This window comes from Apis mellifera, linkage group LG3 (genome assembly GCF_003254395.2).
Source record: "Apis mellifera strain DH4 linkage group LG3, Amel_HAv3.1, whole genome shotgun sequence".
NCBI lineage: Eukaryota > Metazoa > Arthropoda > Insecta > Hymenoptera > Apidae > Apis > Apis mellifera.
In genome coordinates this window covers 72,275-87,192 of record NC_037640.1, presented here as the reverse complement: position 1 = coordinate 87,192, position 14,918 = coordinate 72,275, and the positions used below count along the sequence as shown (strand labels likewise).

General features: G+C 19.8%; 2 protein-coding genes across 39 annotated transcripts in view; one reads left to right on the top strand and one right to left on the bottom strand.

The window, feature by feature from the left end:
• Nucleotides 1-1,770, top strand: part of LOC107965799 — an 87,449-nt gene extending 85,679 nt beyond the window's left edge. The window contains exon 2 of the mRNA XM_026439588.1: nucleotides 635-1,770. Coding sequence (XP_026295373.1) covers nucleotides 635-937 — 303 coding nt within the window. The 3' untranslated portion in view covers nucleotides 938-1,770. The remainder of the gene's footprint in view (nucleotides 1-634) is intronic.
• The window catches only part of LOC409422, a 198,351-nt gene that overhangs the window by 135,080 nt on the left and 48,353 nt on the right, over nucleotides 1-14,918 (bottom strand). The gene's annotated exons all lie outside the window — the stretch shown is intronic.

The window sequence follows — 14,918 nt, the reverse complement described above, 5'->3', positions numbered from 1 at the left end:
TTTAATTTTCTCCAAATTTAATAGAATTAAGATTGGAAAAGAAAGATTGCAAAATTTTTAACAATTTTGGTATATTATATAAGAGCCATTTTTGCTATATGTCATAATATGCTTAGGATTATCATTTTTAAAGTAATATATATGAAGCATTTTCAATTTTTTTATTGATTTTTTAATATTTTTTTTTTAAATTTAAAATATTTTTTTAATTTTTTTTTAAATTATTTAAATAATACATTTTGTTCAATACATTTGTATTATTTAACTAATACATTTTATATTATTAATAAATTCCATATTTTTGATATTATTGATACTATTTTTCGATATAAATCCATTATATTACAAAATTCTCATGCTTTTCATGTCTTTGTTGGACACTTGGTTCTATACTTTATATTAAGTTTTAACGTTTAATATTTAATTGGCATTAAGTCTATATTCAGATTACTTACATATATTTTAATTTACATTCACTTCATTATTATAGTATCCATATGTATATATTATTATAGTATCCATATGTCTTTTTCTTATTTTTATTAATGTTTTCTTACGATAATTATATGCGATTTTTTATATATTGCTTGTACGTTGATAGATTTTAAATACTATTTCTTTTTTTTTTATGTAGAGGAAATCCTCATGGACATTCCGGAGAGGACTCTTATCGACTAAAATTCATGTCTTCGGCAACACGATTGATAAATATATTATCCGCATAAACACAAGAGATCAACATCAGAAAAATTACCAAAGTCGCATTATATATAATGTCCCTCAAGACTTCAACGGAACATTGCGGCTTATTTTTTTTTTATTACGTATCGGCTGTCCGAGTCTTAAATATATGCTAAAAATTGACGCATCTTTGACCGAAAACGCGCATAGTACTATGCGTGTATTCCATCGGTTTTATGAAATTATTGAATCGTGAGATATTTAACAGCTCTAATTAATTTCTTCTCCTTGCTTTTATATTGATGGACTAGATTTTCGATTTTTCTGCATCAGAAAGAAACAAAAACAAAAAAAGGATTAAGACTAATAAGAGCTCATTGATGCATTCCATGCATCAATTACATCATCAATTACATGATTTTGTCCGCTAATACTAGAAATTATAAGAGAGTTTAATCCCTTGATGGTGATGATCTTTATTCTTTTTTACTTCAATGCAATTGGAAATCTCCAAATTGGGATCTCAGTTAGAGATTAACAGTTTTCAGTTCAGCGACCGATAGATATAATGCGCTTTACCATTTCCCTGGTTGCTACATGCAGATGAAAAAACTATGTAGTTTGTGCATCCATGTGATTTATAGTTTTAGAGATAAAGGCAAGGCAGTCTCTCTTTAATAGACTCCATTATGTAAACTCCTAGCGTCGGCTTTTGCCTAAACTCACGCTTTTTTCAACAAAAGTTATACTGAAATGAAATAGAAACGTGTTTTACTATATAATCAATGGACGTCCATCTTCTTATAGTTCATCTTATAGTAATTCATTTGGGCTGGCGCGATGTATAATTATCGTCACAATGATTATCTTCTCTTCTTAGATCTCATATTCAGAGATTTCACTGATTTATCAATATTTATTATTTTCTTCTCTATCATTACTTATAGCAAGCATAACAATAGAGATTTCTTTTTCTTGTTGCGTAAAATTCATTCTACCTGCTCACTTTGGACTGGTACATTTGAATAACCGGCAAATTTATATATGTCAGTACAATAAATCGCATTTATTGGAAGAATTCGATCCAGACACCATCTCCTTTTCTTTCATGCCCGCCCTTTGTTCTTTTGAATTATTGTTTTAATTTGAAAAATAACTTTTACCTAAGTTCACGAATGTATTTAGATATGAGATCCATCCGCTTACCTCTGGTTCCCTATCTCCTATTGATATCTTCGTATTGGTCAATATCCTTATTTATTCTTCAGTATTTTTGCGCCATACATTAAGCTTCAGAATTTCTTATTGAGATTATTATTTTTGCAGCCATTTAAAACAATCTGTGAAACATAATGACAGGCTTCGTGATAGTGATGGAGCTGGAATATATCGGTGTGCTAGATCTGTAACCATAACTGTAGCAAACTTGGAGCGAATTCTGGTATTATTTTAATGACAAAAATAGAGAACAAAAAATTAATTGAATTAATTAGAAAAAATTTATATATATATATATATATAATAATTAGAAATTGAAGAAAAGAATTTGGATTGAAATTTTTATATTATACCTTTATTATTATATTATAAATTATGATATGTTAACATACTAAATTATCAAATTATACATTGAATATTATACGTTGAATATTAATATTTTATGTATGAATATTATATATAAAATAAATTAATATGAATTTTTTTTTTAATTTTGGATTTTATATCAACTTCTAAACATCGTATAATATATAATATATAATAAGTAAAAAATGATTAAATTATTTGATTTATCAGTTTATTCCTAATTCTCTTAATTTTTATCCCTCAATTAAGTCTTGCATTTTCTTGTTTTTTAAGTTATTTTTAAATATAGTTTCTACGGAAGAAATTATATTTGATACAATGAAGGATTAAATGTTCAGTGGACATTATAGAATCATACTTCTCACATTGAGAAATGGGCTTTTTTGTTAGTCTGTAGGAATGTGTGTTTTTAGAATATTCAATTTTTATTCTGGAGATGGCCACTTATTCTCTCTTTTTCAACACGAAGATCATTCTCTAATCCTCGAAGAATTTATCGGAGATACTATTGATGTGGTTAGAAACCTTTTGTTTTTATTCATTTTCCCATTGGAAGAATGAATAAAAATTTAATTTGTTTTAATTTGTTTTTTGTGTTCTTTATTAGATAATCGAAATGTAATTTGTATTGTATTTGTATTGTATTTATTATTAGTGTCAGTTATTCCTACATGACCAGGGATCCAGATGAGTTTGATTATGTTACAATGATTTTTTCATAAATCTCAAAGATTTGAATTATAATATTTAATTCTGAATCGTTGTTGCATTTTTGGAGTTAGTGAGTATTATGGTTTTTTGATAAGCTTTGTTGTGGACAATTTTAAAAACTTAATAAATGGCAAATACATCAATAATGTAAACTGATGTATTGTCTAGAAGTTTTGTTTTGATATAGAATTTCATGGAATAGACTACATAACCTGCAGTCTATTTGCATGAATTATTATAAATTATTAAAACAAATATGAAAATTATTTTGCTATTCCACTGCTTCATAAATATTAAATAAAAATATTTATCATATTTATAATAAATACAATTAATATCTCGATATATTATTTATATTATTTCATAAATTCAGTTATTTCAAAATTATAAATATTTAAAAATATTGAACGAATGAAATTGTTAAGATGATAAGGCTGACAAAATCTAGATTTAAATTTAATAGTTCATTATATATCTCAAATTTTACCAATTAATATTTATAATAATATTTTTTCATTTTTCTTCTAGTTCATGAAGAAGTAGTAATTAAAAATTCTTTTTAATTAAAAAAATTCTGTGAATATATAAATATATAGAATATATAAATAATATAAATAATATAATAATATAATAATATAATTATATAGAAATATATAAATATAATATTTTTTAAAAATTTCTTTTTAAAAAAAAATATCATTTTTTAAAAAAATGTTAATATTAAATAGAACTCAATTATTTGAAATATAAATTTAAATGCAATTAATATCTACATTGTGATTAAAACTATTGGAAAATTTTTTTAAAATATGCTGGAACTATTACTTAGAATTGTTTTTACACGTTTTTTATCTATTGCATTTAAATAATTCGAAGAATTGGGACATAAAGAGACGAATGAAATTAAATTTAATTGCTTTGGTTCAAATTCATATACATAAGATGTGAAATAAATGTAGAATTTAATCAAAAATACATCAAAATCGATGATTAGAAAAAAGAAAGAAAAAGATGAATCCATAGTAATGGATTGATGTGATTATTTGATTTTTATATTGATATGAATCTGACCTTTATCGTATAAAATTATGGATCAGCATATATATGGATTAAATTATTTAAATTATTTAAATTTTTTTACAAATGAAAAAAAGATTCGATAATTGAATGGAAATCTCAAATTAGGTTATATATCATTTTTTCAAAATAATATTTAAATATAAATTCAAAATTATATCTGATAGATCATCTAGATATAATAATAGTTAACATAAATTCTTATTTTATTAAAACAATTAATATATTAACATCACAGCTTTTTTCATAAATTTCAAATACCTGAAATGTTTTGTTTTCTCTATTTTAAATCGGTTTTTGATAAAATATTTTCAATTCATTAATATATATATACACAATCTATTTTATAGACTATAAAATCATATTATATTATTAATTCAATTTCGATCAAAATATAACATAAATTCTTCTTCAACATTTCTATTCAATTTTTAATTTAAACTAATAATATAATATTATATGATAATCAATCCAGTCACGTTATTTAAACACAAAATTAAAAAAGCTTTAAATTTAACTATTTTATACATTTAATAAAAAAAAACTTGAAAAAAATTTTAATTAATTGTTATCTTATTAATTTTATCATTGTCAATTCTATGTCATTGTAGATGTCAGAAATTATAAAAAATAAAAATAGTTCTACTAAATATTAATTATTAATATAATATTATTTTTTGTTAATATATTGTTAATATTGTAAAATAAAATTATTTTGATATGTAAAAATATATATGTTTATATATATATATATATATATATATATATATATATATATTTATGTAAAATTTTATTGAACTGTTCTCCAAAAATATTCTCCTGCGAGAAATATCTGAATAAAGGGAATGTGACAATTAAAATAAATATATTGTGTATTAAGAATATAAACATTTAAAATATTGAAATTGAAAAAATCTATTTCTTTTAATATTATAGTATAAGAAAAAATATTTAGCAAATAAACTTTGCAAAAATACAAATTTATTGAAAAAAGCAATTAAAAAAATAATTTTTATCAATAAAAAAATTAATTTGCATGGCTTAAATAAATTGAAAAATGAAATATTTTATTATTTCTATGATTTATTTAAGAAAAATAAATGTATAGAATGTTTTTAAAAATGTGGAATACTTTTGGAGGATGGATTCTAGACATCAAAATGATGAAAAAATGGAATCATTTATTTAATAAAACTGAGTTAATGATTCATAAATATTTTATTCTTGCGTTAGGTAGAATAAGATGGTGATAGAATAGAAATGCTTATCTGGCAGCAATACTTTATGTATGTCATTTGCATAACAGAATCTCTCAATGAAAAAAAAAAAACAAATTATAATAAATAAAATAAACAACTATTTCAGAATTTTAATATAATGTAATATGCAATATTACATTATATTATGTAATATTATGTAATAATGTATATGTATTATACAATAATGTAATATGTATATGTATTATATAATTTTTTATTTAAGAAAAACTTACTTCGAATAGTTATAACGAATTCCAAACTATTGATATAATATTATTACTATTATTATTTTAAGAGATTTAACTCTAATTTAATGAATCTGCTTTATTTTTATATTTTTTTTTACATGTTTAATTAATAATTTAATACAATGATAACATTTTTTGCAATAAAAAATATTTCTTGGTAATCGAATGCTAAAATGTTAGGCATTTCCAGAAAGTTTTTTATTAATAATGCTAACTTAGATTGTGATTTTTTTTTTTATTTCATTTATAATGTATCTATAATGTATTTTATTATAATATATCTGTATTAGGCACAGTTTTTTCATTTAAGAATCGTGTGATCTCAGCTTCAGCCAATATTTCATGACATTTTTGTTTATTCAAAAAAATATAATATATGGAACATATTGTTTCCAACGATATTAATATTCTTTTTTCACGAATGTCAGAGACTAATCAGATGATCAATGCTCAATATTAGAGACAGCATGAGAAATGATATAGTAACGATATAGTGACAGAAAATGAAAAAACTCATGAAGTGCAAAGTGACATAATTGATAAATATATTATTAATTCTAAATATATTCAAGTCTTGTATGGAAGCATTTCAAAAGATTAAATTGAGCACTAAAATAAATATATATTTAATTTATACTATTCTCAAAGCAAAATATGATTTCGTACTGTCTCTTATAAATACATAAAACAAAGTCTACAAAAAACAAAATCTACAAATAATTAATAACCCGATTCTCTAAAATCAGTGCAATATAAAACATTAAAAAATAATTTTGGGAAAAAAAAAGCTATATTAGATTCTCAATTATTATGATAATATTAAAATTATTATTATGATAATATTAGATTTTCAACTATACATTCAATGATGAAGATTTCAAGAAATTTTTAAAAATAACTGAAATCTATACGAAATACTATTTCAGACAACGTTTTCTCGAATATCACAAATGTATTAAAACGAGAAAGAGAATATAAAAAGAAAATCATTTTAAATGATTTAAATGTTTATAATCTTATTACTTTTTTATTATATATAATTATTAATATATATATATAACTACTTATATATATAACTACTTATAATTTCTAAATAAGTAGTTTAAAGCTTTTTAATTTATTTAATTAAATAATATATTCATTTACATGTTATTATTAATTATTAATGAATTGTTTAATAATACATACGTATATGTTTATATTTATAAGTATGTGTATTTATTTGCTTATTTATTTACTAGGGATGATATGATGATTACATCATTTTTTATGAATGATTGGATGCAACAAACGGATATATTTCATACGATACATTACGATACATTATTGTAACAATTTGGAAGAAGAAATATATTGTTCGCCTTTATCATTTATCATATCGAATCTCATATAAATCGAAATTTAAATCAGTTTTTTTATAGAATCTTTAAATAATAAACATTAATTTATATATTTATTAATTTAAATTTAATTCATTATATTATTATGAATAATGTTAGCAATATGGTAAAAGTTATGATTTTTTGAACAATAGATTTCCATGTTTCATATATATCTAATAATAATAATAATAATAATAGGTAACGTTAATTAGATACTTAATAAACATATTTCAATGAATATATATAATGTTCCAAAAACCGAAAATATCTGCTAAACTGGAAATTTCTAATAGTTTCAAGCAATATTTTTCTTACGAAAATTTTCATAAATGTGTTGAATATAATAAATTTTTTTTTTTATTGATAAAAAATTATATTGAATTATATATCACGAATATATATAAATAAATAAATTTAATATATTTTTTTATTTTCGAGATATGTTGGATTTGTTCGTGTTCGGTTGGTTGCCAACACTATTATCGTGACTCGATAATTGATCAATGTTTTTTTTATTAATAATTCGTTAATAAAGCTGTAACAAAGATTTTTCTAAAAAAAATATTGATTGAAATGATTTCAAAAATTTCCAGTTTATGGATGTTCCAACATTTTTGCACATTATATATATATATAATGATTTTTTTAACTTAATTAAAATAAAATATGGTTTATTGAATATTTACTATCTAAATATTTAATATTTAGCCGATTGTTAAAAATGCAATGAAGAAAATTACGATTTTTGATGATTTATTTATTATCTATGGTCTACTACCGTATGAATAGAATTTTTAAAAGTATAAGAAATATATTGAGTATATATGATGAAATATTATTTCAGTTTATTGGAGATATAGATTAATTAATTTAAAATTCCATAAATATAATTCTTTCTGAGCATGGAATACTTAATAATTTATAAGAAGTCAAAAATGAGAAATAATAAATTATTATTAAGATATGGAAATCATTTAAAAATCATTTAAAGAAGTAAACAATTTTTAAAGAAAGATAATTTTTCAATTTGTTCATACTTATAAGTCTATTCTTTTTGAAATATTTATTGATCCATACATGAAAAATTGGCTATTAGATGATATGCAGAAATGAATAGTAGAATAGTAATATTTGATATTACTTTAATATTAATTTTATTTAATAAAATAATCTTGTTTTCTACTAATAAAGAAGAAATAATAAAAATATTTGAGGATGAATTAATAATGAGTACAAATATTACAGATAATATAATAATAAGATCGTCATAATATATATATATATATATATATAAACATAAATTCAGTGAATAAATGTATATATAGAAATAATATATATAATATAATTATATATAAAAATAATATATAGAAATTTATGTATAAATAATTTTGCAATATTGTCCCAAATTTTTGCAATTCTTAATAGATATAAATACGAAAAGTATAAACGAAAAAACTACATCGGATATTATATATAGATTGTATAATATATTAAAAATTATAATATATTATAATATATATTATAAAATATATATTATAAATATTATAAAAAAATTCGCAAATGATTTTCTAAGTTAGCATTATTGATGAAAAACTTTCTAAAAATATCTGTCACTATAAATGCCTAATGAAAAAATATTTTGTAATATAGAAAATGTTTAATCTATTAAATTATTAACTACGTAGAGAAGATATATTTTTTTCATGAAAATATGAAAATTAAACAAATTTATTAAATTAGAGAGATATAATAATCAATAAAATAGAGATATAATAATCAATAATAAATATAATAATATAAATATACAAATGATCTGAACGAATATATTTGTTGTATAATTCAAAAATTTTCTGCTCAACAAATAGAAAATTCATCTTCAAATATCTTGAAATTTTACCAAGTGTAAATATATGAATCTTTTGGATTTTTCAAATAAATCGTATTCGATTGTTTCAAATAATCTATCAATTTCAAGTGAAAAAAATTCGAAAATTCAATTAGTTGACAAACTAATAATAATACTGTAAATAATAAATTAATAAAAATAATTCGATTTAATATTTATTATTCGAATAAATCGCAGATTTATAATATGCAATATATACAATGTATGAAATATATTTTGCGTGTATATTAAAAATATTATAAAAATAATGGATGATTTTTTAATTCTATACAATAGACTATACAAATTATTTCAGTTTAATAACTATTTCTAAGAATATCAATATGTCATAATATTCGTTTGATAAGAATAAAAAATAATTATTTCTTTAAAAAGATATTTATACGAATGATAGGAATTGTTTTGTATATATAAAAAATATTACGAAAAATTATAAAAAAATATAAAATAAATCACACGATTGTAATAAAAATTAGAAAAATAATAAAGATGTGCCTTAATGTCAATAAAAAAAAAAAATGAAAGATCGTAATTTATTTTGAATAAAGCGGCTCGCGAAATTGTAAGTTATTATTTCAGATTCAAAAAACTAAAAACATTAAAAAAAAAGCAGTTATGAAATTTAATATAAAAGGAAATAATGAATAGTCATTAAAAAGTACATTAGAAATGAATATTATATAATGGAGTTGAACAAAAAATGAAATTTCGAAGTTTGGAAGCGATTATATGCTAATTGTTTTATATAATAAAATAGATTTTAATAAAAATTGGTGATATTATATATATATAAAGAATAATATCTGAATATTCTATAAGAAATTATATCTGAATATTCTATAAGAAAATTTATGGAAAAAAAGAAGCTATATTTCGAAAATATAAAACATTATAAAATTAGTAAAAAAAAATTAATTTGCAGAATAAAAATTTTTGATATTATAATAGCTGAAAGTTCTGATCTCAATCTAATTAATTTGTAATTAATTATAAAAATAAGATTACAAAAATTTGAAAATTCCATTACTACTAAACTATTCATGAACTATTAAAATAAAACAATGGAATAATATTAAATCACAAATCATCTATAAGTTGATATCAATATTAAGTCAATATCAAGAGAATATGTCAAAGAGACAACAACAAAAAAGGAAAGTAAATAAAATATTAATTATATATTTTATATAAAGAAATTATATATTGTAGATAAAAAAATTATTATTATATAAAATATAAACGTAATTTAATGTATCTATTATATATAATATTATTTTATATATATTTATAATTTAAAATTATTATAATATTTAAAAATTTTTAATATTTATAAATATATATTTTTTCTATTATATATATTGCTTCAAAAATTTAAAATAATATATTTAATTTTATATAAAATGTTTAATTAATAATTTTAATTTTTTTTATCTTATTATTAATTATTAAATTTATATATATTATTATATATATATTAATCTAGTATAAAATATAATAACTGTCTAAACAATAACATGGCATTATGTGCTTACATTTTTATTCTATATTTTGCTTTAAAATATTTTGGAAATGAATAATTTAATAATTTAATAGTTTAATAGTTTCTTTTATTATTTTTAATATTGGTTTTTTTTCTTTTAACTTTTTCTGTATTGATCATTGATATTAAGTGTCGAAATATTTCTTATTATCGTGAAAAATGTGTTTGAAATTGGATAATGTGATTTTGCATTACCTACTATTTTTCTATATATAATAAGTTTTTAAGTATTTTTTTATATATAATAAGTAAACTATATATACAAATTTTGCAATTGCAATTTTTAAATCTATGTGGTTTTAACAAATAGATATCTAAACGCGAAAGCAGAGAAGTTGAAATCAGAAGATTTCGATTTGGGAAGTTGAAAAACAATATTGAATGTTTAAAAAAATTGATTTCACGTATTAAAATAAATATAATAATGACGCTGAAAAATTAAATTTAATTTATAAATTCCATTCAAAAAGTTATTTATTTCTATATTTATTTTTTTATTTTAAACTTTCTTTCATTTTAATTTTTTTTAATTTTTTTTTTTCAGTTTCTTAAATCAATTTTTTTTATTATATTTTTATTATATTATTAATACTTTTCTTTTTATTTCCTTACTTGTTAGTTTTAAATTTCTAAATATCTATGTTTACATAAATATTATAATGTTTAAAATTTATTATATTTTCAAGAAGTTTATTAAATAATGTTTAGTTCATTGAATTTGTTTCTTTTTAAATATTTGATTATCATGACGATAATCATGATGAATAGAAAGAAAAAGATTGATATAAGAATATTTCAAGAAAGTTGGAATAGTAAATTTTTTCATTATTATGAATAACTTTTATGTTTGCTTTGCAATGTAAAATTTAGGCAAATGATAAGATGCAATCTTTTTCATCATTACATCAAATATCATGAAAAAAATATATGATATATATGTTTCATATACATGAAATATATGAATCAAAATGTAAAAAAAGAAGAAAAGCAATGTCTATATGTGCAGTATGTTTGTGAAATCCGTCATTAAAGTAAAAAATGTAACATTTGCGTCATTGTTCTAGTAATATAGAAGAATGTATTTTACATATGCTATTATGTATTAAAAGCAGTTTAAATAATATTTCCTGTTATCTTATATTCTGCACAATGAACAAAAATACTTGCTAATTTGAAAAAGTAGTATTTGAAAAAGAACAAAAATCATAAATAAAAAATCATATTTAATCGCATTAGAAATTGTAAACAACTATTTTTCAAATATCGATTTAATAAAAAAAAAGTGCATTCAATCAAATAGAAAAAACGTTTTATAATATAGAGAAATGTATAATGCAGAGAAATTTTAAAACTATATTTAAAATTTGTTATTGTTATTGCGATAAATTTAATATTTCATTTAATGTTAATGAAATTAATGGATATATTTAAAATAAATTAAAAATTGTTGAAGAACTGCAAATAATTTTTTTTAAAAATTATCATATAATTTGTTTATTTTTATATGATTAATAATTAATAACTCTCTAAAATGAAGATTTATTAGCAATAATATTATTATTATATATTATTATTATATATTATATAATATTGTATAACACGAGGAATTGATATATTTAAAGCATTCAAGGAAAAAATAGAAAAATTGATATTTTCAAAATGCAATTTCATTGTCCAACAGGTGCTGCAAAAATTATATATTATTATTATTATTCTTAATAATATATATATATATATATAAATAATAGGATAATAAAAATGGATTGAAAGAGCATTAAAAAAACAAAAAATATAATTAATTACTTAATATTTTATTATATCATTCAAGAGGTATTCTCAATATAAATTATAAAAATGATTATGAAAATTGTGTATTTAATTAAAGATGAAAATAAAGAATTACATCAAAAATCTAAAAATTTTTTTCAGAATGCTGCATATAACAATTTGATATTATATAATTAAGTTATGATTAAGTACGAGAAAAACTTTATAACAATTTTTTGATGTAAAAAAAACAAATTGGAATTTTTGAAAAATGTAATAAAAACATGTGTTCTGAATCAAAATGAAATATTATGTAAATTAATAATAATAAAAATATTATATTTTCTAATATTATTGAAACTCAAAATTTGAGTTTTTCATATGTTTATTCTTTAGATCGATATTTTTTCTTGATGGATACATTATTCATAATTTTGAACGTATATTGAAAAAAACATGTATATATTTGTATTTTATGCATTTCATATGTGCCATATTATATATTTTTATATATTTATTATTTAATATATGTATATATATATATTTATTATATAATAAATATATATATAATTTTATTTTACGTGTGATAATGCATTCTCATTTTAATTCGTGTAATATTTAAATCATTGGTGAATGAATGAATTTATCAAGATTATGGTATCACAATTTTCAAGGTTATGTATGGAAAAATAAATTAATAAATTATTTTTATAAAATTTATTCAATAAAATCTTTATAAATCTTTATTTTTCGGCAACTTCGATCAACTTTTTCTGAATATTACATTATTTCCAACAGTTAAAAAACATCTTTCGGAAGCAATTGAGGTATGTTTAAATATTTCATTACGAATTCTGTGATTTTTTTTTCTGCGATTCAAATATTTAGTTTCTTATTCAAGCATTTAAATTTCATTTAAAGTAATTTAAAAGCATTTAAATCAAATTTTATTATGGTTTAGCAATATAAATTGTCCCTAATCTCTTTTTGGTAATCTCGATCGCACGGTCATCATAATCAGCCAATGACAGATTTTTTTTACCAAAATCGCCAAAATTGATTTTTATTTATATGATAAATGTGATATAATGAAACCTCATGAATTATTAGTAGATAATACACATAAGCGGATTACAGCAGTCTTTTATGCATATAAATTATTAATTAAAAAAAAGATAAATTTATGCATTAATTAATAATGTTAGGAACAATTCAAAAAGTACAATCAGTTGAGGTATATAAATATATATAAACAATTGTTAAGTTTATATACATATGATACCGCCAAAACTGAAATTTGAGTAATTAATAGTTAACATCATAATTTAAACAAAAAAAAATATTCAGTTGACTATATGTCGAGTGAGACATCATCAAATGATATGAAAAATACCAATTTCAATAAATAAATTAAATTATTATCAAATGGTTTATTACTGCATTGGATTTATAGAGTAATTTTAGCGATGGCAAGTTGCATTTGCAAATAAAACTTTCACCACATTTGATAATGACTTTTTACTTTGGTTCATTGTTTCGTTTGTTACATTTTGGAGTATAGGTCGATATATCTTGCTTATATTATATTAAATAATCTATAAACATATTTAAAAAATTCATAAAAGAAGACTGCTCTTTATCAATGATATTTTCTTGAACAAATTTATCAATAATTGCATCAACTTTTGCACGAATATCTCTAGTAGTGTGCTATTTTGATCTATCTTTATTTTTAATTATTTATAATTTCGATTTATATGAATGTTTATATTTTTTTTTGCAGTTATTGTGATAAAACATTAATCGATTATTCGAACATAAATCCTGAAACTTATTTTACATAGTGTGATCATTTATTTCAAACGCGATGTTTTCTATATGCTGAAATACTTTTTCTATTTCTAAAATGTAATATAATTTTTCCGCGCGGCTTTTATGCTTTTTTCTGCTTACATTAGAAAATATGCAATAATATTTGTATTCTGCTGCTCTTTTAGAGATGTTCTTACCTATAAATTAATATTAGTTTTTAATTAATATTAGTTTTTTGACATCCAGTTAAGTTACATAGTTATTACGAAATATTTCGCATCTTTATAAACATCATCACACTGAACGATATTTTCTTGCGCAACATCATCTTTAATAATATCTTCGACAATATCTCCAGTATCATCTTCAACAGTATTTTTAATATCTACGCTTTTATGAAAATCATCGTCAGCAACATCGTTGCCTCCAGTAATATTTTGGATTTTATTTTTAATATTATTATATTACATTACATATTAAAATATATTGTAGTTATTTGGAAGAATTTTCATAAAAAAAACAAAAATTGTATTTCTTGCTGTTTTAATAATCAAATTCAATTTAATTAAGCTACGAACACTATTTCTTTGTTTTATATAAATACTATTAATTATTATTATTATAATAAAAACTAAATGTTTAAACAAAATGTTAAATTTCTTCTATTTATTATTAAAGATGATTTTTTTAAATATATACTTATTAATAAGTATTATTAATAAATGTAATTAATAAATATTAATTGAAAAAATAATAAGGAAAATAAAACAAAATTATGAGCAAACAACTATGAAAAAATAGCATCAGTATAAATAAATTACCGTTTATAGCCGTTTATAATATTTCGTTGTTCAACAAATGTTGTTGTGCAAAAAATGCATTTTGCAATATTGAACAGTAATAATAATAATTTTTGTACATACACATACAAATATAATTATAATAATTTTA